General features: G+C 47.8%; 1 protein-coding gene across 1 annotated transcript in view; it reads left to right on the top strand.

Annotated features, from left to right (window-relative positions):
* BMP6 (bone morphogenetic protein 6) overlaps positions 1–21,301 on the top strand; it is a 159,197-nt gene extending 137,896 nt beyond the window's left edge. Inside the window, exons 3-7 of the mRNA XM_042937950.1 lie at positions 4,642–4,790; positions 5,654–5,851; positions 18,248–18,324; positions 19,276–19,386; positions 19,705–21,301. Of these exons, the coding sequence (XP_042793884.1) occupies positions 4,642–4,790; positions 5,654–5,851; positions 18,248–18,324; positions 19,276–19,386; positions 19,705–19,854 (685 nt within the window). The 3' untranslated portion in view covers positions 19,855–21,301. The remainder of the gene's footprint in view (positions 1–4,641; positions 4,791–5,653; positions 5,852–18,247; positions 18,325–19,275; positions 19,387–19,704) is intronic.
* Positions 21,302–22,247: the final 946 nt, after the last annotated feature.

Genomic DNA, 22,247 nt, shown 5'->3' with positions numbered 1-22,247 from the left:
TGCATATTTAGAATGAAACATGGAGTTCTGTGAGTTGATAGAGAACAAAATAGGCAGTAAATTATTTTTGTAAAAAAATTTTTAATGTTTATTTATTTTTGAGAGACCAAGAGACAGAGTGTAAGAGGGGGAGGGGCAGAGAGAGAGGGAGACACAGAATCCGAAGCAGGTTCCAGACTCTGAGCTGTCAGCACAGATCCTGACTCAGGTCTCGAACTCATGAGCTGTGAGATCATGATCTGAGCCCAAGTCAGCCACCCAACCAACTGAGCTACCCAGGCGCCCCAGTAAATTCTTTCAAAATTGTCTCTCTCTCATTTCAGAATCTTCTTTCATGGTGTATTAACTTGAGTATGTCAGTGATCCAAGTAGGAAGTCCAAATAGTCCAGTCATGGCAGTCACTTTGGCCAGACCCTAGGATTCTTTATCCACTGGTTATACATGTTTTAGATAAGATTCAGAAGCGAATCCTTGTATTAAAAAAAAATTTTTTTTTAATGGCAGTCACTTTGGCCAGACCCTAGGATTCTTTATCCACTGGTTATACATGTTTTAGATAAGATTCAGAAGGGAATCCTTGTATTTAAAAAAAAATTTTTTAATATTTCTATTTATTTTTGAGAGCAAGAGAGTGAGCAAGCACGAGTTAGGGAGGGGCAGAGAGAGAGAGAGGGTGACACAGAATCTGAAGTAGGCTCCAGGGTCTGAGCTGTCAGTCAGCACAGAGCCCGATGCAGGGCTCGAACCCATGAACCATGAGATCATGACCTAAGCTGAAGTTGGACACCTGTCTGCCTGAGCCAACCCAGCGGCCCTGAGGCTACACTTTTATAGTAAGGAGACTTAAGAAGGTTATGTGTCATTGAAGAAGAGTAAATAGATGTGGGTGAGATCTGACCCACTTCATTGACTTGCCATAAATAATGTCTTTTTTTTAATGTTTATTTATTTTGAGAGAGAAAGCTAGAGCAAGTGTGAAGGGGGGAGGGACAGAGAGAGGGGGAAAGAGAGAGGATCCCAAGCAGGTTTTGTGCTGTTAGCACAGAACCCAGTTTGGAGCTCGATCCCATGGACCATGGGATCATGATCTGAGCCGAAATCAAGAGTCAGGCACTTAACCAACAGAGCCACCCAGGCACCCCAAATAACGTCTCTTAAATACCTGAGTTATTGGAAACATTGAGGGTGAGCTAATGAAGTTGTTCCTTTTGTTTTTTGTTTGTTTTTTTAATTTTTCACCCTGGCTGGGTGAATATGTGTCAGTAGTGTTCTCAGTCTAAGCAGAGAATATTCTGCGTGGGAAGAAGAGTAGAGCAAGACTGAGAAGGTCCCTTGAGTTCAGCAGATGTCAGCCATCTTTGGTCCCTTCCTGTGTGCACCTTTCACCTCTTCCTCCCTGGCCTTCATAGGAGAACCTGCTCGTGATTTCTGATCACATGCCAGCTCCAAGTATCTTAACACGTTTCTGCATCCAGCTGATGTTGGCATTGGTGTGCAGTAGATTTGAACCCTTACCTTATTCTGAGCCCTGGTGCAGTAGTTTTCAACCTGGGCCCTGTGCTTTTCTTGACTCTGCTTTTGAGATATGTGGTGGCCAAGAGTGTGTGCTCTGATTGTAAGTTCTGGTCACCCCACTTAATACCTGTGTGACTTTTGATATACCTCACCTCTCTAGGCTCCATGCCCTCAGCTGTAGGAGAGAGACAGTAATAGGACCTGCCTCTCGGGGTCCCCAAGGAATAAAGGAGAGGCTCTGGGTGCACCCTGCATATCGAAAGCACACAGTGAATAGTTGTTGTTCCTTGTCCATTTAGTCCCATCATGTTAAGCGCATGCTCTAGCTCACCTTCTTCCCATGGGACCCAGGCATCGTAGATTCAAAGAACATCTGAATTTGAGGCTGCCTCACTGCTGGTGAGCCACAGAGTTTTCCATCTTTCTGGACTCAGCTGCCAGGCTGTGTTTGTGTATGCCACTGGTCTCCTAAGCAGTGAGGACCAGCGTTCTCACTGCACGGCCTGGGAAGTTGGTGGAGAGACATCACAGATGCCCGGGGACCCGGCATGACTCAGGAGCAGTCAGGAGAGAACGTCAGGCTCCCTGTGTCCACGGGTCTCCACTAAGCCCGAGGAGTTCATGCTTTCCACGTCATGATTGTTAATCCTTCCCGTCAATACCTTCCCCCTTTACCTCAAGTTTAGTTTCTGATTCATGTTTTCCCCTTTTCTCCTCTCTGCTTTCTCTCCTATTGTGGATGATGGACTTGTGTCCCATCCTGCTTTCTCTTGTAATAGAGGCCCATTTCCATTATTATAAACCCTACTTTTTCAAAATAAAAGTTTGTTCTAGCTCTTCGTACCATCTCTGCCACACTCCTGTCCCAGACTGAGGTTTTCTGCGTCCTTGTTACAAGGCCTTAAGAATCGTTTGCCAGGTCCGTCATCGGAGCTCTGCAGATAGTGACAGCGGACCCCCTTCGCCTCAGGGGCAGCGTGGCACCCTGAAATTCTCACTATGTCTTCATCCTCGAGGGTGCCGCTCTGACATGGACACGTCTCATGCTGCCTTCGGGACATTTTCCCACATTGCTGTCCATAGCGTCTGTGTTATTTCTGGATGAGGGTCTTCTCCAACCTTCTAGATCAGAATTTATGTCTTTTTATATCTTCACTTCAAAGCTTTGGACTTGCACTCCCCTCTTGCTGTTTTCCATGAACACCCCCATCACCCTGCTTACAGTTACCTCAGTCCTGGGGGGTAATCTGTCAACAGGAGGTATGACACATGCACATCGGAGAGCGCTTTAAAGATGGCAGGCCCGAGAGCGGCCCCCCGCGGACCCTGGTCAGCAGCTGAGTAAACTACTTTTAGCTCTACCTACTGTTTTAAGCTTGGAAAAGATGACAATAGAACTTCCTTCTAACTCTAAGCCATGTAAACAGGAAAAATTGTTTCCCCTCAGAAATCTAAAATGTTTAACTTAGACATTTTCACTGGCCTCACAGATGTTTGATGGGATAGAAATGCATTTTATTCATTTGCCACAGGCTGTCTTTCATATTGATCTCAGAAGGCAGCATGATAGTATGGAAAACTCCGAATCTGTTTGCTTTCTTCATGCTTGCTAGGCTTTTTTAAAAAAAAAATTTTCTAACAATTATTTATTTTTGAGAGACAGAGCATGAGCAGAGGAGGGGCAGAGAGATAGGGAGACACACACAGAATCCGAAGCAGGTGCCAGGCTCTTAGCTGTCAGCACAGAGCCTGATGCAGGGCTCAAACACATGAACTGCAAGGTCATGACCTGAGCTAAAGTCTGATGCTTAACCTCCTGAGCCATCCAGGCGCCCCTTGCTAGCGAGTTCTTTTACTTACTAGCGTTTGATCTTAGCTGTATGTCTGAAACCTCACATCTGAGTCTCCGTTTCCCCAGCTATATAATGATATGCTGCTAGCTTTCAGGATTGTTGTTAAGGAAAGCAAAGTGGATGAAAGTCTTTTATAACCAATTTTGGTGTACGACATTAGTATTGTGATACTAATCTTAAATTCAGTATTTAATTCTAGTCCTTTTTCTATCCTGTAAAATATGGCACCAGGAGATTTGAATCTTTCCATGGCCAAAGTGGTTCCCCTTCCCTGTCATGGGAATTCCTGGCCATTTCGTGCCAGTGATCCTGGGATGTCAACTCAGATTCAGAATGTCCCTGAAACACATGAAGAGGACTGTCCCCTATCACTACTCTATCACAACGTGTGCGGGAGCAGGAAGAAACCCTTACCCCACCTTCCCACAATTCCTAGGGTTATGTTAGTTGAAAACTATAAACAAAAATTATGTCCATATGTATAGATAGACAGAGATACATATATAAAACTACTCCCTGGGTATGGATTCTGAGTTTGCCTACAAGAACCCCAGCCATGGCTCACAGCTGTGCCAGGATGAACTTTAAAATCACTCAACATACACCCGTGGCCATACTGTCCACACGAGGAAGGACCCCACACTCAGCAAGGACTACTCACAGGCCTTAATTAAAAGCAAGGGACTAATGATTACTCATAGATACGATGTGGCTTCTTGTTTCTCATTATTTCATGGGAACTAACATGTGAAGATTATCATGCCCTAATTTTACAAAAAAAAAAAAAAATGAACAAAGCACAACTTTTTTCTTTTTTTGCTCACATGAATCTTGATTTTAATATTTTCCTAATTCTTTTTTTCATGCCCCCCTTTCTCTCTTTTTAGAGTTCATTTGCCATAAAGGAAGCAACAATATGACTTCCTTTCCCTCCCTCCCTCTCTTTCTTTCCTTCCCTTCCTCCTCCCCCCTCCCTCCCTCCCTTATTTCAGAGAAAGACTTGGCATGAACAACCCTAGCAAGGCCTTTGATGAAATTGAGGGGTCCACCTATATTTGGGAGAAAACTCCTTGCTCTGAAGTGCCGTAGCAGATATCCGTCTCCAGACTGTATTGTGTGTGTGAGCCAGAACTGCGGTAGGCACTGTATGCAGTGTCTCCTAGGTGAATTTGATCCGATGCTGGCATTTTTACTTTAATGCCAAGGCAGGCCAGAGAGGATGGGCCAAGAAGGTGGTGTGGTACTCACCACACTGTCTTTTCTCTCTTTCAGAGACTCTGACCTATTTTTGTTGGACACCCGCGTGGTGTGGGCCTCAGAAGAAGGCTGGCTGGAATTTGACATCACAGCCACTAGCAACCTGTGGGTCGTGACCCCACAGCACAACATGGGGCTTCAGCTGAGCGTGGTGACTCGGGATGGTAAGTTTGCTCAGATCGGCAAACACTTTTCGTTCGTCTCCTTTGCAACAGTTATGGTAGAACCATGGTTTACAGTCAAGACCACGGCTCCAAGATGACCTCACTGACTATTCCCTCAGAACGTCTATTGAAAAGCAAAACCTGTCCCTGAGGTCTCCAGATACAAGTAGGTGGTCTGAGTTCCAGGGGCCACAATGGGAAGACAGCTAGTGGAGGCAGGGGGGGAGCCTAGTCTACCTCCTGACAGTTGGGTGGGTTTGGACAAGAACCCCTCCAGCACCCTCTTCTCCTGCAGCACCAAAGCCCAGCAGCTCAGGGTCCTCATGCAGGTCCCAGACGAGGCACACTCTGCCTGTGAAGTCGCCTCACTGGTTGGCGACTCTATGATCTATATGATCAGATCTGATCAGATCTATATCATCAGGTCCCAGACTGGGCACACTCTGCCTGTGAAGTCGCCTCACTTGTTGGCGACTATATGATCTATATGATCAGATCTGATCAGATCTATATTATCAGGTCCCAGACTGGGCACACTTTGCCTGTGAAGTCACCTCACTGGTTAGCGACTCTATGACCTATATCATCAGAAAGAAAGAATGATCATGTAGGGGGAAGTCTATCCGGGATGGGCAAGCCTTGAGAGTTCACACTACCCCTGGCTCTAATTCATGGAACTTTGGAAGGAGTGTCTTGATTCTGCCCATCTGAGGGGAGTCATCAGGGCTCTGAGAGTGCACAGTGTTCTTCCCTCCTGCTCCTTCTTTGTGGCTGGCACCTGGGTGTCCAGGAAAGCTCAGGTCTACAGCTGCAGGAACAAGTTTCCATGGGTAAAGACAGGTGCGCTGTGCTTTGCCTTCAAGGACTCAACATCAACCCCCGAGCTGCAGGCCTGGTGGGCAGAGACGGCCCTTACGACAAGCAGCCCTTCATGGTGGCCTTCTTCAAAGTGAGTGAGGTCCATGTGCGCACCACAAGGTCAGCCCCTGGGCGGCGCCGACAGCAGAGCCGAAATCGCTCCACCCAGTCGCAGGACGTGTCGCGGGTCTCCAGCGCTTCAGGTAGGTTTGGGTGGAGCCTGGTTTTTCAGGAAGCCTAGTTGGCTCTTGGGCCTCAGCGAGAACAAGGACGTGTCGATGGTTTTAGCCGTCGCATGGCTTCTGCATGGCAAATACAGAAACCCAGAGGTGCCTCATCACAGCCACCAATTATCTGGATGGGTTCCTAGGGCCGTCAGAAGGGACCATTTGTTATCCAGGTACTGAGTCTGCAGGCTGAAGACCTCCTGAGAGTCTCTTTTTCTGGAAAAGCATCCTTCTGGTTTTTTTTCTTCCAACTCTTCTTTCATTCACATAAAGATCCTGAGGACACCTAGATTTTCTTCTAGTTGCATGACACCTGGGAGGTTGTGGTGCACAAGTAAACTTTGTATAGTTGCAGAAAATGGACTTGCATTTGTTGGTGCTCTTGGCTGAAAGTGATGGAAAGTCAGCTCAAAAAGCCTTCTCTGATGGGTTTCGTTGGTTCATTGAACTGGGAAATCGAGGGTTCTGGCTTTAGTCATGGCTGGATCATGGGCTCACATGATGTTAGGAGTCTTACTTTCTCCTTTTCAATTTTTCCCTTGTTGGTGGCATTCTTAGAAAGACTATCTCTAACATGGTGGTAAAGAAGGCAACCAACAGCTCCAGGATTTTATCACCCTTGGTTACCTCTGCTTCAGGAGAGAATGTCTCTCTCACAGTAGCTTAGTAGATAGCCAGGCTGAGGTCATGTGCTTGACCCTGGAGCTAGAGAATGGGGTCAGCTCCATCCTGCCCCGAACGGGCAGGTGCAAAGGGTGAGAGTCAATTGACACCACTACTTGTCAATTCAGTGGTCCTTCAGAGATGCCCACCCCACCGTGCTGTGCCTTTTTTTGGGAAGTGGTATGGAAGTCCACTCTTCAATGTTTTGAAGTTCACATAGCTAGTAAGTGTTGAATTCCAGCAGAGATCCATCTTACTCTAAAGCCAAGGCTTGTAAGTTCTGGGTTTCCTCAGGCTGTTGAACCAGCCCAGGATTCAAGCATGCAGTTGAACTTTTGTGGTAGGATTTGAAGCCGGAGATGTTGCTTCCCTTATTACTACCCTGTGACTGACTTTGGGCAAACCTAATCCATTCCAGCTTCAGTTTACTCATCCATTAAGTGGGGATGCTTAACACTTGGTAGATTTGCTGGGATTAAATGAGAAGTGTTTGATTTGGTCCATAATACTCAAAGATTAGTTACCTCCAATTGTGGGAAGTATGTTCTGAGAGCGTATGTTAGGATCGTTGGGAAGGATGTAAAAAAGATCTGGAAGATGCATTACTTCCTCCAGGTGACTGTTTAAAAGTGTCCTCATCAGTGGCCACAAAGAGTTCATGCAACTTCCCAAAGTACTCATCTTTTCTTTGGGAGGAATGGTCTTCATTTTAGAGTCTGACTTAATAAGGCATTTCTCTCCCCAGCAACTTAGCTGTGGGGCTTTGAGGACCTACCACCCAGGGTGACGTGACATTTTCCTGCTTGTCCTCCTGGTGTTTCTTGGAAGCATTGCCCAGCATGGGTGTTCCTGTGTTTACCACTAAAAACAGTGAGGGTTGGGTTTTTAAAAAACACAAAGAAATGATTGATTTCCTTTATTCGCTTCAGAGGAAGCCTGCTAAAGAGAGTTAATCATCTCAGTGTTTTAGGCTTCAATTAATGAATGAACTGTGGTCACTTTGGTACTGGGACCCCAGACACGAAGGCAGCTCTGGGAATGCTGATTGCTTTTTAAAATTGAAATTTCACTTGATTTATTCAACACCCCCTCCCCCAAGTACACATGCAAGAGTTTTTCATTGGGAAGACATGTCTCTGATTTGGGTTTCCATAATGTCACCCAATTATTCTTTTCCATGTCCCTTTCAACATTTTTTTTTCAATTTGATAAGTTGCAATTAAATACGAGTATTAAAGTTGATCGAATGTGGAATAACAGGCAAGTATATCTGCTTTGTCTTGGTCTTCCCTCCCCCACCTCCCAACCCAGCACTTGAAAACGCGCTTCACTCTTTTCAGCGGTAGTAGGATGAGAGAGTTCACAGCAAGTGCCTCTGGCCTCACCTGTTCCAAGGACAACCCCCAAGAGAGTGTGACTAAGAAGGACTCTCCTTCCCTCTTACTGTCTTCAAAGGCCCTCTCAAGCTGGTTCGAGAAATTGCTCAGGTTAGGCCCATTCAAGTGCTACTTTATATATTTAACATTTTCTTCATTTATCCCTGCTATTAATGGGAGCAGATACATAACAGAAGAGGTCACTCCTGGAGAAGGGAATTCCACAAAGATGGTCTGCTACCCAGAGAAATGGGCCATCCGGTTGGACTGTCCTTTTTTCTAGGCCACCATGGGACTAAACCTTCATGTCTTGCTGGACCTTCCTGAACCAGGTAGCTGCCACTGAGACAAAAAGTTGTGGTCTCTGGTATGACTCCAGACAGGACTTTCCCTTTGTAAATCTTCTGGAAGTTAGAAGGGAGAGATTACTTTGCCTCTGCTGCCCCCCTTCTTCAATAGAGTGCTCCCAAGGAATTAATATTTCTCCACAGAAACAACCACCACCGGAAGCCCATCAGAGACCATCCTACATCTGGGCAAAGAAGTTAACATAATCCATCAAATTGCCTGTCATCAGGGTGAAACATGGCAGGGAAATCTGTGGCTATTTTTGGAACAGAGCTGCAGATGCCTGGGCCGGTAGGACGAGTCCACAACAAGAGAAAGGCCAAGAGCCCCATCCACCTCCTCCCCACCACCCACCGGAATCTGCTCTGACATCTGTACTTGGCCTTCAAGCCAGACTTTGCAAACACACGCACTGAAGCGTGGGTTTGGATCGAAGGCTCCTGAATGGTTTTCACTTGCCCTTGCTTCTTTGCAGCTGTCTGCTCCAAATGAATGATGGATGTTGGCTGTGTCACACCTCTCCAGTGGGCTTGGACATCATCTGGACAGCATTGTTTATCACTTTTACACATGTTTTACTAGTGCTGGTCCGAGCCACGCTGTGCCGCCTACTGGCAATTCCAGTGAATCTGGCAGTTTTCAGCCTCCATTTCTCCCGGCCTACTGCTCTGTGACACCCTATCCTCCAGTTCCTTCTCTCGTGTGCTGGTCTTTCTACCTGCTGCCCCTCACCCTCTCTTATAGTAGCTTTTTCTTGGGGTTCATTATTTCACCTACTGGAGGACTGTGACAACACCTGGCCAATTCACTACTGGTGCCATGAACAAATGGCCTTGAGGGATGGATCCATGTGGTGATTCTAGATACCAACCTAGCTAATTTTCCCAGGATGTTTCCAAGACATCACTGAGGAGGGAGCAGTTGTTGGTGAGTCTGAGGTTTTCTGCCCCACCAACCCACTAGCTGCCAATGCTGCGACTTAGAATTGTGCTTTGCTGTGGCAGATGATAGTGTGGGAACTCTTCTGCCACTTTTAACGATTTATGTAAAATTAGATGACCTTTAGGCCTCTTTAATCCTCATGTTTTTGTTGCTGCCACGCACCTCTGCCAACCATCTGTGAATCAACGACTCCTCAAGACCCTGTCTGTCTTTCGGAATGAGTCCTTCATTGCTTCAGATGCTACCAGTTAGCATTTCAGAGTCCTTTCTTCTTCTGTCTCTTTCCAACCCACCCAGACATGTGCCTTTAAGGATCCTTGGGGGAAATGTGGCTCTGGTACATTATAGATATGCCATTGACCTCACTGATAGTTCATATCTTGTATCTCATGAACTTCCTGATTGGGACCATTCAGTGCACATCCAGCATAAAAGCAAGGTAACAGGACTGCGTCGCTTGCAAAACAGTGGTTTGGGTACTTTATTATGACTGTGAAATCTTGCTGTAGATCTCTGGGAACTCCGGTCTGCAGGCCGAGGGCCTCCTTCTTACAGATCAATGTTTATTTGGCCTTTTAGTTCCTGGCAGGTGTCCCCACTAGCTCCTCATGTGCTTCTGGGGGTTGGCATGCCACAGCTGAGTGGGCTGACCCTCTGTGGCCATCCAAAGCTTGAGAAGAATGGACGTGGGTCAGGGCTTTGAGTTAGCTGTTTATGGTTCTTCAAAGGAATCGGGAATTGTAATTTGTCATTTTGATCTCAACTTAAAATTTTAGGGCCTGCGGCTTGGCTTCCAGATGTCTTGGTCAAGAAGTACAGGCCTGTTCAGGACTTTCTAAAATGAAATCAAGTCTTAATTCTTCACAGCTGTGGCCGACAGGCATGGTGTTAGTGATTCAACAGAGTCATTTCAAACTCCATATTTATAATACTTGACTCTGCTTTACCATGAAGTCCCTTTGGGTAAAAGTTATCAAGGAGTGATAGGCTCCCCTTTACCCCATCCTTAGGTTTACCCTGTGGGAATGTAATAACAGCCAGCAGTGGTGAAGGAAAATAATAAAGAAGCATAAACAGGAGCTGCAAAAACCTGAATGATCCACCAAGACCTGCTAAGCCCACGGGCAGGTCCTGGGGGCCAGGAGACTCCGTCTAGGAGGGAACATAGAGAGCAGAGGTGCTGAAAACACAGGGAGTCTTAGTGTTCACGCTCAGTGTTGAAGAGAAGCCTGTGTCTGTTTTCAAGATAGTTAATCTCCACATTCTTTGATAATCGAGATAAAGGCTGAAAGTAGGCCAAAGTCCACCCCAATTAAATGAAGCAGGAGAGGCTGAGATTCCAGCACCCCAGAAGAATGGGACCTCCCGGTTGATTCTCAATCTAACCATCCAGGTTGTAAACCAAGTCTAGATTCTGAAGATCAAGCTCCCTGCCCCCCAACATTCTGTGATGTTACTGAGACCTGAGATCAAGATCTCAGTGTGGTTCCACAAGGCGCTGGGCTTCCTCCAGCACATTCTTAATGGTCAGGTTGATTCCATTGGAGGGGTGGGGCAGGGAGGGAGAGCCAGAGACTCTTGGATTAAGACAGGCTGATAAGGCTGGGCGATCTGGAAGGTGCAGCCAGATCAATGAAGACCAACGTGCCATTTCAACAGCTGCTAATGTTATACTTGCCCTTGTCATTCTAGGAGAGGAGGGAGATAAGAGTAGTCAATTGTTTCTCTAAAAAACCAGTTTTGAGACACCTGGGTGGCTCAGTCAGTTAAGCATCTGACTTCAGCTCAGGTCATGACCTTGCAGTTTGTGGGTTTGAGCCCCATGTTGGGCTCTTCGCTGACAGCTCAGAACCTGGAGCCTGCTTCCGATTCTGTGTCTCCCTCTCTCTCTCTGCCCCACCCAACTCATGCTCGCTCGCTCTCTCTTTCTGTCTCTCTCAAAAATAAAACATTAAAAATAACTTAAAACACGAGTTTCCTCTGGGAAGACTCTTTGGGCTCAGAAGAACGGGGAACACAGTGTGGGGCGTGCCACCTGGTCCCCAGCCCCTGCCAGGTGTGTAGCCTGCTGAGCAGGGACAACAGCTGTGGGCGAGCCCAGCACTGCTGAGCAGGCCTGTGCAGAAGCCCTGGCCGGGGAGGCGGCCACCTGCCTGCTTCCCTCCTTCCCACTCACCTGGTTACGTGTGGTTGCCTTGACCTTGTCCCTGGTCTGCCTGTCTCCTCTCTCCATGTCTTCCCTTTTGTTTCTCTTCTGTCCTCTTCTCCTGGCACTGGAAAGGATGGTGGGCAGGCTGCCTGGACACCTGGGACCCGGCTGGCTGCATGGCTCCCACTTTGGCATGATGGTCCCCACCCTTCCCACTCGCTGCCTGCCGTGGAAGTCAGGATCATTGCTGGGCCCTTCCCTTCTCATCCAGGACTCATTCCCCTGAGAATCCCCTGACCTTTGGTGCCTGGGAAGCCTGCATTTCACTCCATGTAGCCAATCAGCTTCAGAAATAAGCCAGTGGTGGGGGCCCAAGCTCTCCCCTCCTACGGCTCCTTTGTGCTTTACTGTCTGCATGGCTTTTTGGAGACGGGTGGCGGGGGGCAGCAAGGAATGCTGGATGTCCTCCTTAGGGTGTATGGGATGTGACCCTTGTGTTCGGGACTGAACAAACGTGGTACACATGGCCACTGCCTAGGGACACGGATGCCTTGAGGAGGTGCCAGGCCAGCTGGCTGCTTACAGTGGGTCAGAAGCACTCTGTCCTCACTGTGCTGAGCAAGAGAACTGTCTCCCTGCAGTGTCCTGTGAGGCAGTGGTGGCCCCCACTGTCACAGGGGCTCACCCAAGCCCCCGTTAGTCCCACTAGTTCTTGTCTGTAGGTGAGCCGCCCCTCAGGCATCACAGGGAAGAATGGAACGTAAGGTCGGGGAGTAGAGGCTGTCGCCGATGAAACTGAGTGTCAGGGCCGCAGGCCAGAAGCCGAGAAGACAGAGAGCCAGCCAGAACCGAGGAGGCCATGGCAGTCTGGCCGTAGCTGTCCAGGTGAGAGAGGCACTGGAAGGTGAAGCGGGGGCCGAGGACAAGTGAGTGGGTCAGTGAAGAGCTGTGTGTGGTGGGACCCACCACGTTGGCCTCCAGTGGCCCATCCAGACGGGAACAGCCACCCCCACCCGCTCCCAGCAGGACTCTCGGATGTGGGAGTGAGATGGTGTCTGAAGCGCCAGGACGAGACGCGTGTCACCCTACCCTCCTGCCCATCAGCCTGGGCTCCAGGGAACATACCTCCATAGAGCTCATTCTGTGCTGCCCTCCGCCCCTCCCCCCGAAGCCTCTGCGGTGCACCTGGCTCCTGCACTACCCAGATCGACGAATAACACACACACCTGAGACTTGGAAGATTGACTACTCCAAAGCAGCCACAGTGCAAAACGGGTGGCCCTGGCCACTGGGCATGGGCATGACACTTTCTGTGCCACTGGTTTAATGGCCCAGAAGGCCTGGAAGAGATGCAGGTGTCGCTCAGCAAAGTATGGGAAGAACGGAGGCTTAGGGAGAATGCATTGTGTGTGGGAGCCTGGCCTTTGTCCCAGCCCCGCTCTGCTCGTCCTCGTTTCCGACCAGGATGGTGCCTTTCCCACAACAGAGCCTGGAAGATTTTGCCCAAGGATCTTCATTTGCGGGGGGCAAACGGGCAGGGCTGTCTTAGGTCTTTAAAGGTTCCCCCCTTCTCCCAGCGTGGGGCATCTGAAGCTTTTAAAGCTTGAAAATCTATGGTGAGGGCTGGGGCGCCTGGGTGGCTCAGTTGGTTAAGCATCTGAACTCTTGATTTCAGCTCAGGCATGATCTCACGGTTTGTGAGTTCAAGTCCCGTGTCAGGCTCTGTGCTGACGGTGTAGAGCCTCCTTGGACTCTCTGCCTCCCTCTCTCTCTGCCCCTCCCCTACTTGCACTCTCTCTCTTGGAAGGAAGGAAATGTGTGGTGAGGGAAAATGTTTCTCTCCTATTTAAAAGTAGACCAGGGAGCTACGTATTTCTGGTTATGAAAGAAATTAATCCTGGGGGCTTTTATGATTGTTAGATTTTGTCACCTGGTGACGGTTATTTGCCCCAACCCATCTATGGCTGGGCCCTGCTTATCCATGGTACTCAGGACAACCCCCTTGGGCCTGGTCTGGCTGGGCCAGAATCCTAGCTGGGCTGCTGGGCACTTGCCCTGCCCTCTGCTCTAGGCCAAAGAATCCCCTGGGATGAATGGAAGACAGATTTCACATTCTGTGTTCAACTTTGAGAAACCTAGATTCCTTGAAGATGTGTCTCAGCTCCCAGACCAGCCTTTGCCATATCTGCATGCCAGAATGCCCAGATAGCCCTGGTGGCAGGGGACCCATTTCCAGTGATCCTGGCTTGAGGGTCTGAGAGAGGGCTTGAATTCCCTGATGAGTCTCACGATGCATCAGACAGAGGACTGTTGCCCTTGGGGAGGTTTGTGTCAGCCTCGGGTCTGTTGCTCTGGTTTGTTTGTCTGTCTGTTACCTCTGTCCAGCAATATGGCTTCTTGTTTCTGCCTTCCCCTTGACTGGCGAGCCCATCTGGACAAAGTCGTGTTGCCTTCCTTTCTCCCACTGAGAATTTACTGCATGAACTTTCACTGGGCCTGTCCAGACCATCATCTAAACAAATATCAAGGGGCCAGGGCAGGAGAATGTTTTTCTGCAATCTCTCAGTCCTTAAAAACAAACAAACAAACAAACAAACAAACAAACAAACAAAATGGTGCATGGCAGTGTAATTCCACTGTAGAACCCAGGGCACCGACCCCTGAGTGGCAGACACAAGTATTTTGAGGAGCATTGACCTTCACAAATATTTATATACTCTCAGCCAGCACTTAACATGGAGTTATAAGGAAACTTAAGTGTGGCTTGAAAGTGTCTGTAGGAGGAAAAACAGGAGAGTTGAATTCCTCCCTTTCCTCTCTCCAGCCCCAATCTTTACTTAACAACAAAAATGCCAGTGTCTGGCTCTAAAAGAAATAGCTGTTCTTACAGAGAAAGTTCTCTTTGTTGAGCTTTGAGAGAGTCAAATTTGCAGGAGGCTCACAGACAGACCTACTGGTGAAGGTAGAGAAGCAGAGTCCTGCTCTATGACATCATGGTTGGTCTTTCTGGCAGCCGGCCCTCATCCCGAGCCTATCTAGGGACCCACGAGTTGGAACTATTAGGAGATTTCATGGTTTTTATAGCTCTGCCAGGATGTATATTCTTTATTATATTATACTGTCCATGTTCATCAACCTGGGAAGGAAAAGTATCCAGAAATCTCTGCCTTTCACATGGCGAACAGTTCCAAGCTTGACTTTGGAGAGATCATGGTCCCCAGCACAGAGAAGGCATTTGGGGGGAAGTTTACTTTGCGGGGACACAGGCCAACTGATGTTGGGTGGGGAAAACTCCAGACTGAGACTATAAGTAGGAAGATCATATAACTTAGCATCTAACCCAAGAAACCTTCAGGAGCACAAAGAACCAGAGCCTTGGAGTCTTCAAAAGGTTGACCCCTGCTCAAAACTGGCAGGAAAGGAAGGAATGTGCACCCGGGAGGCCCAGGCCTGGGAGCCGCACACCCCCCCTTCTCCCCAAGTGCATGGGCAGAGCTTAGGCACATGGCCACACCTAACCGTAGTGGGAAATGTCCAATAGCTGTGTGCCCAGGGGGTAGATGGAGGATATGGGTTTTTACTAAACAGACAGCAGCCCTCACCAGGCTGTTGTACGATAGGCTGGCCAGGCTGCTTCCTCAGGGACTTTGCATTTGTCATTCTCACCGTGCAGGTTATTCTTCCCCCAAATAGCTTCCTGCCTTACTCCCAATATGCCTGCAGGTCTCTGCTTAGAAGACATGTGAACGGAAAGACAGTCTCAGTAACCCATATGAGATAGTGACCGTCACTTCCCTTGCACCCTGCACTCCCTATCCCTTAACCGTGGAATAATAATTTAGCTAGTCAAGGCCCTTCTTGGCTACGTGGAAGAGAAACAGATTCTAATCAAAGAGCAAACTAACGTAAGAGTATCAGGAACTCCTCCAACCTACAACCAAACACAGGGAATCAAGTGATGAAGCTGAGACCTAGTCACAAGGAGAGTGTGGTTTGGAATGCCATTACCCTGAACACATGGCTGCCAAGCTGCCCATTCTTGGCTTTCCCTTGGAGTCCCTTTCTCACAGGTTGGGGATCTGCCTGGCATTAATGAAGTCATGAGCCTGTACTCAGTTGCCAGGGAAGAAAGACAGGAGCTATCTTGGGGGGGGATCGGGCCTTGATTCTCACCTGTCTATGAATTCCCATCTCATTCCAAATGAGAGGTGAACCTGGGAGCTGGGTGGCCCAAACGAGAAGTATCCACCATAGCTGGGTATGGAATTCAGGGTTGACAGCATCATTCTTATGGTATTAAACCTTTTATGTTGTATATTTTTGTTGCTAGGAAGTTTGCTGTCCATGGGGCACCTGGGTGGCTCAGTTGGTTAAGCATCCAACTCTTGATTTCAGCTCAGGTCATGATCTCATGGTTGTAAGATCGAGGCCCACATCAGGCTCTACGCTGAGTGTGGAGCCTGCGTGGGATTCTTTCTCTCTCTCCCTCTCTCTCTGCCCCTCCCCTTCTTATGCCTGCTCTCTCGTGCACTCTCTCTCTCTGTCAAAAAAACATTTAAAAAAAAGTTTTCTGTCCATCTACCTTATGTTCCTTTGTGGATTATTTTCTTTTTATCTTTGGGTTGCTTTTAAGCATTCCTCTGCATCTAATATACTACAGTTTCACCACATGTGGCCAGACAGGAATTTATTTACTATGCTTAGGATTCATTGTGCCTTTCCAATATAAAGATGTTTGGTTTTCTTCACTTCTAGAAAATCCTCCCCCCACCCCGACACTTTATATATTCAAATATTATTCCCCCATTATTCTCTTCAGAAATTCCTACTAGAAATACACGGGAATTTACATTCTGTCTTCCATTATCTCTTTATAGGAAGAGAGTCCTATTTTTGAGCCATTTCACTCTGGGCTATATTTTGGGAAATTTCTTCAAATTTGTTGCTCAGTTCTTTAATCCTGTCTTCAGTTGTGTCTAATCTGATGTTTAAACCATCCATTTCATTTTTATCTTCAATGGTTCTGGTTTTATAAAGTTCTATTTTGTTCTCTTTCACATCCACCTATCATTTTTTCATGTTCTTTCTCCATAATGTTTTTGCTGTAGCATTTCTATTTCTTACTTTATTTCTTCCATTATTTTAGGTATTCTTTTTTGTAATCTCACTCAGACTACTCTTATTGTGGTCTCTGTGTATTCTCTTATATTCTAAATTTAGGGATAATTTATTCCTTTGTGTGCTTGATTTTTTTCTTGAGGGATTGTTTTCAGCAAGAGGTTTGGTCTTGCCTGGTAATGGTGGTTTGTGTGTGTGTGTGTTTAAGCAAGAGTCCTCAGTGCTCTTCTCTGTGAAGACTTCCCTTCAGCATGGCCTTGTGTTCAGTTCTCCCAGGTACTTGAAATTACAGCAAGAGTTGTTCTGCAAGGTGAAAAAGGCAGGTAGGGAGCATGAAAAAATTTAGAATTTAGCAGATCACCTCAAAAAGGTAGCCTCTCTCTCCTCCCAGTGTAGGTGACTGAGTGGAGTCAGTACCATTTGTCTCTTCCCCTTACAAACTCATGTGTCCTGTCTTACTTCGGGCCAAGCTGTCCAGGAGCACAAGTTAATAGGGAACCCAGTTCAAATAGGCTTTAAACAATTAGGCAATTAACTGGCTCATGTGATTAAAACAGGCATGTGAGTGACCTCAGGCTCTTGTATCCATCAAAATCCATTTTAGATTAGGAACCTTTCTCTGGAGTCCTGCCTTTCATCTCCCTGGAACACTGCTACCAGATTGATCCTGTAGAATCATAGCTCTGAACATAGCGCTCCCTGGCTCAAAACCCTTCACAGGCTTACCTAATGCCTCTGGTAGAAAGTCCCAATCTTTCTGGTTGGTGTTCCAGGCCGTTCATGTCCCATTTTATTCCTCCTGATAACTGACCCTTCTCCGAACTCCCAGTGGGATTTGCCATCCGCACTTGCCTGGAGCGTCTATGCTGTTCTGTATTGGAGTTACTTGTGTACATGTCTCATACCGCCCCTTAGATTCTCTAAGTTCCTGGAGGACGCAAGACTTGTGTAACCTCTCTTCCTGTTTCCCGCGGTCTAGCGGAGGGCATGTCACATTAGAGCTGTTCCAGTCAACCGAAACAAATCCAGGCCCTCCCCTTCTTCTAGGTTAGGCCAGGCTCGTGGCTCCCGCATTGCACAGGGCAGGTAGGATACTTCAGCAGATTCTCACGGGGCTTCCTGTCTTAGGAGTCAGTGCTTTGGTGCAAAGGGCTCAGCGCTGGAAGTGAGGCAAGGGACCGGTGCCAGAGTGATTCCTGCTGCAGCGTCTCTCTCTCTCTCTCTCTCTCTCTTTCTCTTTCTCTTTCTCTCTGATGACACTCTCTTGGTTAGGCCCTGCTCCATTACCCTTCCTTCCGGATGCTTTCCTGAACCAGCTGTCCTCACAGCCCCCGGACAGTTTTAGGACTGTGTCTGTTTGAATGATAGCAAACCCTGCCTGGGTGTGGCTTTTACTGTGAATATAGTGCCTTCCAGGTCAGGAGCCCAAGGGGGGTCTGGGGGCATCTGTAAACTCTGTCCGTAGGCCTTGCACATAACGGGCTCACAACGATCATCTGTCACTTGAAAGCATCCATTCAAGTCAATAATTACACATTGTGTGCCAGTGTGCCCGGCACCCGCCCTGGCGTGAACAAGATGGCATGAACGAGACAGCCAAGCGACTGGGCATGTGACAGAGCTGTTTGGTGACCGCCTTTGTGTCTAGCAGGGGCTAGGTTCGCGTCTGTCATGAGCCCCGTACTGGGCCTGGGCTGCAGCAACCCCTCCCAGTGTATGTTTTCAAATGAAAGAATGAGTGGGTTAACGGGTGCATCTTCTGATCTCCTCTGACAGATTATAACAGCAGTGAGTTGAAAACAGCCTGCAGGAAACATGAGCTTTACGTGAGCTTCCAAGACCTGGGATGGCAGGTGAGTTTTCTGGACAGCAAGGCGGACAGAGGTCCCTTCACAGCAGCCCTTTCCTATCTTAATGGAGCAGCTACCATCAAAGACTTTGAGCTTTAGGGCTGAGGCGATTCCTTGTGTGAAGGTACTGGGAGCCTTTCCAAATGCCTGGGCTTCTGGAATAAGGCAGAGGAAGGGCCAGACCTGCTTGTGCACCAAGAGCCCCCCCTTCCCAGGGAGCCTGGTTGCCAAGTTCTGTGTCTCTCAGGATCCATACTACCATCCCCAGTGTTCTTCTCCCATTCTTTGCAAAGTCCACAAGGCATGTGCTTATTTGGGCATTTAAACAAATTGTGTGTATGTGTGTGTAAGATATTATTTTCAAGCTCTACACCTAATGTGGGACTCGAATTTACAACTCCAAGATCAAGAGTCGCACACTCTCCTGACTGAGCCAGCCAGGCGCCCCACCAATTTTGTGTTTTGAGAAAGCATTGGAGAAACTGCCCTGACAGTTCTCCAATGGCTACAAACTGACTCACCTGAACTATCTAGAGGAGCACAAAGGCTGAGCCCCACAGCTGAGAGCCACCACTAGTTTATGAGCAAATCCTCGGTGACAAGGGATAGGAGATACCATTTACTGCACGCAGGTGGCATTATGAGGAAGGCATACTCGAGGCCCCTCGGGGGGGGGGGGGGGCAGGTGCGGAGAGCCAACCACCTGTGTGCTTCCCGGTCTGGCAGGTGGGCAGCAGCTAAGGCCCTGCAGGCTGTGGAAGGAGCGAGGGCTCTGGAGCCAGACAGACCGGGTTCACATCCTGGCTTTGCCACTTGAACGTGAACTTGGCCTCCCTGTGTTGGTCTGTGTAGCTGTGCTACGTGAGGAATGCCTTCTCACAGGATTATGAAGAACACAGATGATAGAAGGAATGTATGCTCATCACATGTCATGTCCCTTTGCTTTCGACTAAGGACTGGATCATCGCACCCAAGGGCTATGCTGCCAATTACTGTGATGGAGAATGCTCCTTCCCACTCAACGCACACATGAACGCCACAAACCACGCGATCGTGCAGACGCTGGTGAGCTCCTGGGGACCCCTTTCACTTTAAATTTTTTTGTTTTTTTGTTTTTTGTTTTTTTTTTTTTTAGAGCACAAGTGGGGGTTGGGACAGAGAGGGACACAGAGAATCTGAAGCAGGCTCCAGGCTCTGAGCTGTCAGCACAGAGTCCAACGCAGGGCTTACACCCACAAACCGTGAGATCATGACCTGAGCCGAAGTTGGACGCTTAACCCACTGAGCCACCCAGGCACCCTCCCCGCTTCACTTTATAGGTAGGAGTCAGCCAGGGTCAGGTATGGCTTCTAACGGTGCCTCTCCCCTTCTGTTTTGGAACAGGTTCACCTTATGAATCCTGAGTATGTCCCCAAACCGTGCTGTGCGCCGACCAAACTGAATGCCATCTCGGTTCTTTACTTTGATGACAACTCCAACGTCATCTTGAAAAAATATAGGAATATGGTCGTCAGAGCTTGTGGATGCCACTAACTCAAAACCAGTTGCTGGGGACACAGATGCTGCCTTGGGTTCCCAGATGACATCTGCCTTAAAAACAAACATTCAGAAGCACAGCGAAGGGGGGAGGCGAGGCTTCGAAGCCGTTCAGTGCTGGTTGGTGCCTTACCGCCCACAGAAGATTGTAAAGGGCCTCGTTAATAATTCGCTCACACAGTAAATAATGTGAGTAGTTGTTGGTCTATAGGAAATGGAGTTTGGATGTCTGCAGTATGAAGTCTGGTTAACTAAAGAAACATAACTTTGAAGTATCCCCCCCCCCCCCACACACACACCCAACAAAAGAAAAAGAGCCCACTGAAATTAGTTTTAGCTTTAGATCAAGCTATTTGTGGCATTAGTGTCTAACAGTAAATAGGGAAAATAATCTTAAAAGGAGTATTCTCGGCTAAAGTATCCACCCGTTCTGTAGTGTTTGTCGAAGGGAGACCTACAGATAATGGAAACTGGGGGGAAATGCCTCTGTTCACAGATTTCATTCCCAGAAAAGTTGGTTTCATGTAGGATCAACAGCCTGGGTCATCCCCAGGGCTGCGTGGAAGTGCCTTGTCTCCGTCACTGCCGTTAGCATTTGTGCTGGAGTTCTGTTGGTGTGAAAATACACTTATTTCGGTCCAACAAACGATGTCATTTCCACACCTCGGTCCCCTACCCCCACCCCAACATTTGCTATTTTCTCTGCTAACACCATAAGTGGGGCGAGTTGGGCATTGCAGTGAGGCTACAGGGGGCCAGAAGCATTTTTGACAGCCGTCACTTTAACCGTGTCACATGTGAAAGCCATTCTGTGCCTCTTCTCTTCTGGAACGGCTCTTGGAAAAGCACATTAACTTCGGGAATGTCGGCTTTAATAGTTCACCTATCTCAGTAAAATGGCTGTCTGCCTTTTACTGGACAGCATGCCGGGTCGCGGGGTTAGAAGCAACAAAGGAAACAAAATGAGGAAGGAAGCCCCCAGCCACTAGGAATGGGATGGGCATGCCCTCATGAACCCGAATCCCATTTTCTCTTGTAGAAAGTAAGACGCCGATGAAATCGTAGAATGTTTTTAAAGTGTCTTTTTCACAATCATGTACTAGGAAGCCAATTTCATACTAAACTGATTAAATAATACATTTATGATCTAAAACTGTTTGCACTTACAGCTTTTTTGTAAATAGAAACTATAATTTATTGTCTATTTTATATCTGTTTTGCTGTAACATTTAAGGAAAGACCAGACTTTTTTTTCTTTTTTTAAAAGAGTTTATTTAGAAAGTATCATAGTGTAAACAAATTGTACCACTTGGATTTTCTCTTAATACAAGACTCATGATGCAAAGCTGAAGCCACTCATGAGGATTGTGCTTCTCTAGAAAGTTGGGGTTTTAAAAGAACATCTGTGAACCATACATAATTAATAAAGATTTCCTTTAAGGCAGAGGTTGGCCGAGATCCTGCTCTGTTGTCTTCTGCCGCAGACAGCAGAAGTGGTCTTGTTTATCAGATTCCCACCACCAGTTACTGTGTGTCCACTGCCCGCACCCCCCGAGCATGGGAAGCGGGGCAAAGAGTGTTGGAGAGGGAGGGATTACGAGAGGTAACTCGATGGCAAAGAACATACAGGTACATTATCTTAAGGGAGCCTCGTCCGATGGGTGCTTATTTTCGAGTGTGACAGTTAAGAATGCTTAACACGTAGGATGGCGAGGCTCGCGAGAACGCCGGTATTGGCAGTGACTTGGCCTGTGTCAGCCCTGACCCAGCCAGCCCCACCTACTTCAGTCTTTGGTCTGGAGGCCAACTTAATCCTGCTCCTCATACAGCAGAGAGTAGACCTCTTCCAAGGCAAAGTACAGTTAGCCTCTAAAATGCCTACTCAGAAGCAGAACGTGAGGCTGCCTCCAGCTCGGGCCCTGTTGCTGAGCAGGAGGGCCACCCTGGTCAGGAGACCCGGGGCTGGGAAAGCTCGCCTAAGTCCTTTTGCCCCCCTGGTGGCAAATACAACCAGAATCTTTCTATGAGTTAACAGAAGAGTCAGGACAAGTCTTGTGAAACTTTCCGTGCCACATTTTCTGTGGGAGACGTCAAATCTTAAAGTTCACATGGACTCTTGGCTGCATGAGAACCTAACTAATAAATCTTTCACCTGTGAGTAACAAACAGAAGCATACACATACATACATACACACACACACACACACACACACACACAGATTATGGCACCAGCATTGTCTTACTCAGGCACACGTCAGAAGTACCATTGCTTTCATTATGGCTGACCTCTCGCGATGAGAGTAGTATTAACAGAAACAGCAAAGCCAGGGGTGGACGTGAAGGTATCTTCCAGAGGTGTGGGGTTTCTGTGTTTAGATCTGCTCCAAGTT

The sequence above is a fragment of the Panthera leo genome, chromosome B2 (assembly GCF_018350215.1).
Source record: "Panthera leo isolate Ple1 chromosome B2, P.leo_Ple1_pat1.1, whole genome shotgun sequence".
Taxonomy (NCBI): domain Eukaryota; kingdom Metazoa; phylum Chordata; class Mammalia; order Carnivora; family Felidae; genus Panthera; species Panthera leo.
The sequence above is the reverse complement of the archived record's forward strand: the minus strand, read 5'-3'. Positions and strand labels throughout refer to the sequence as shown.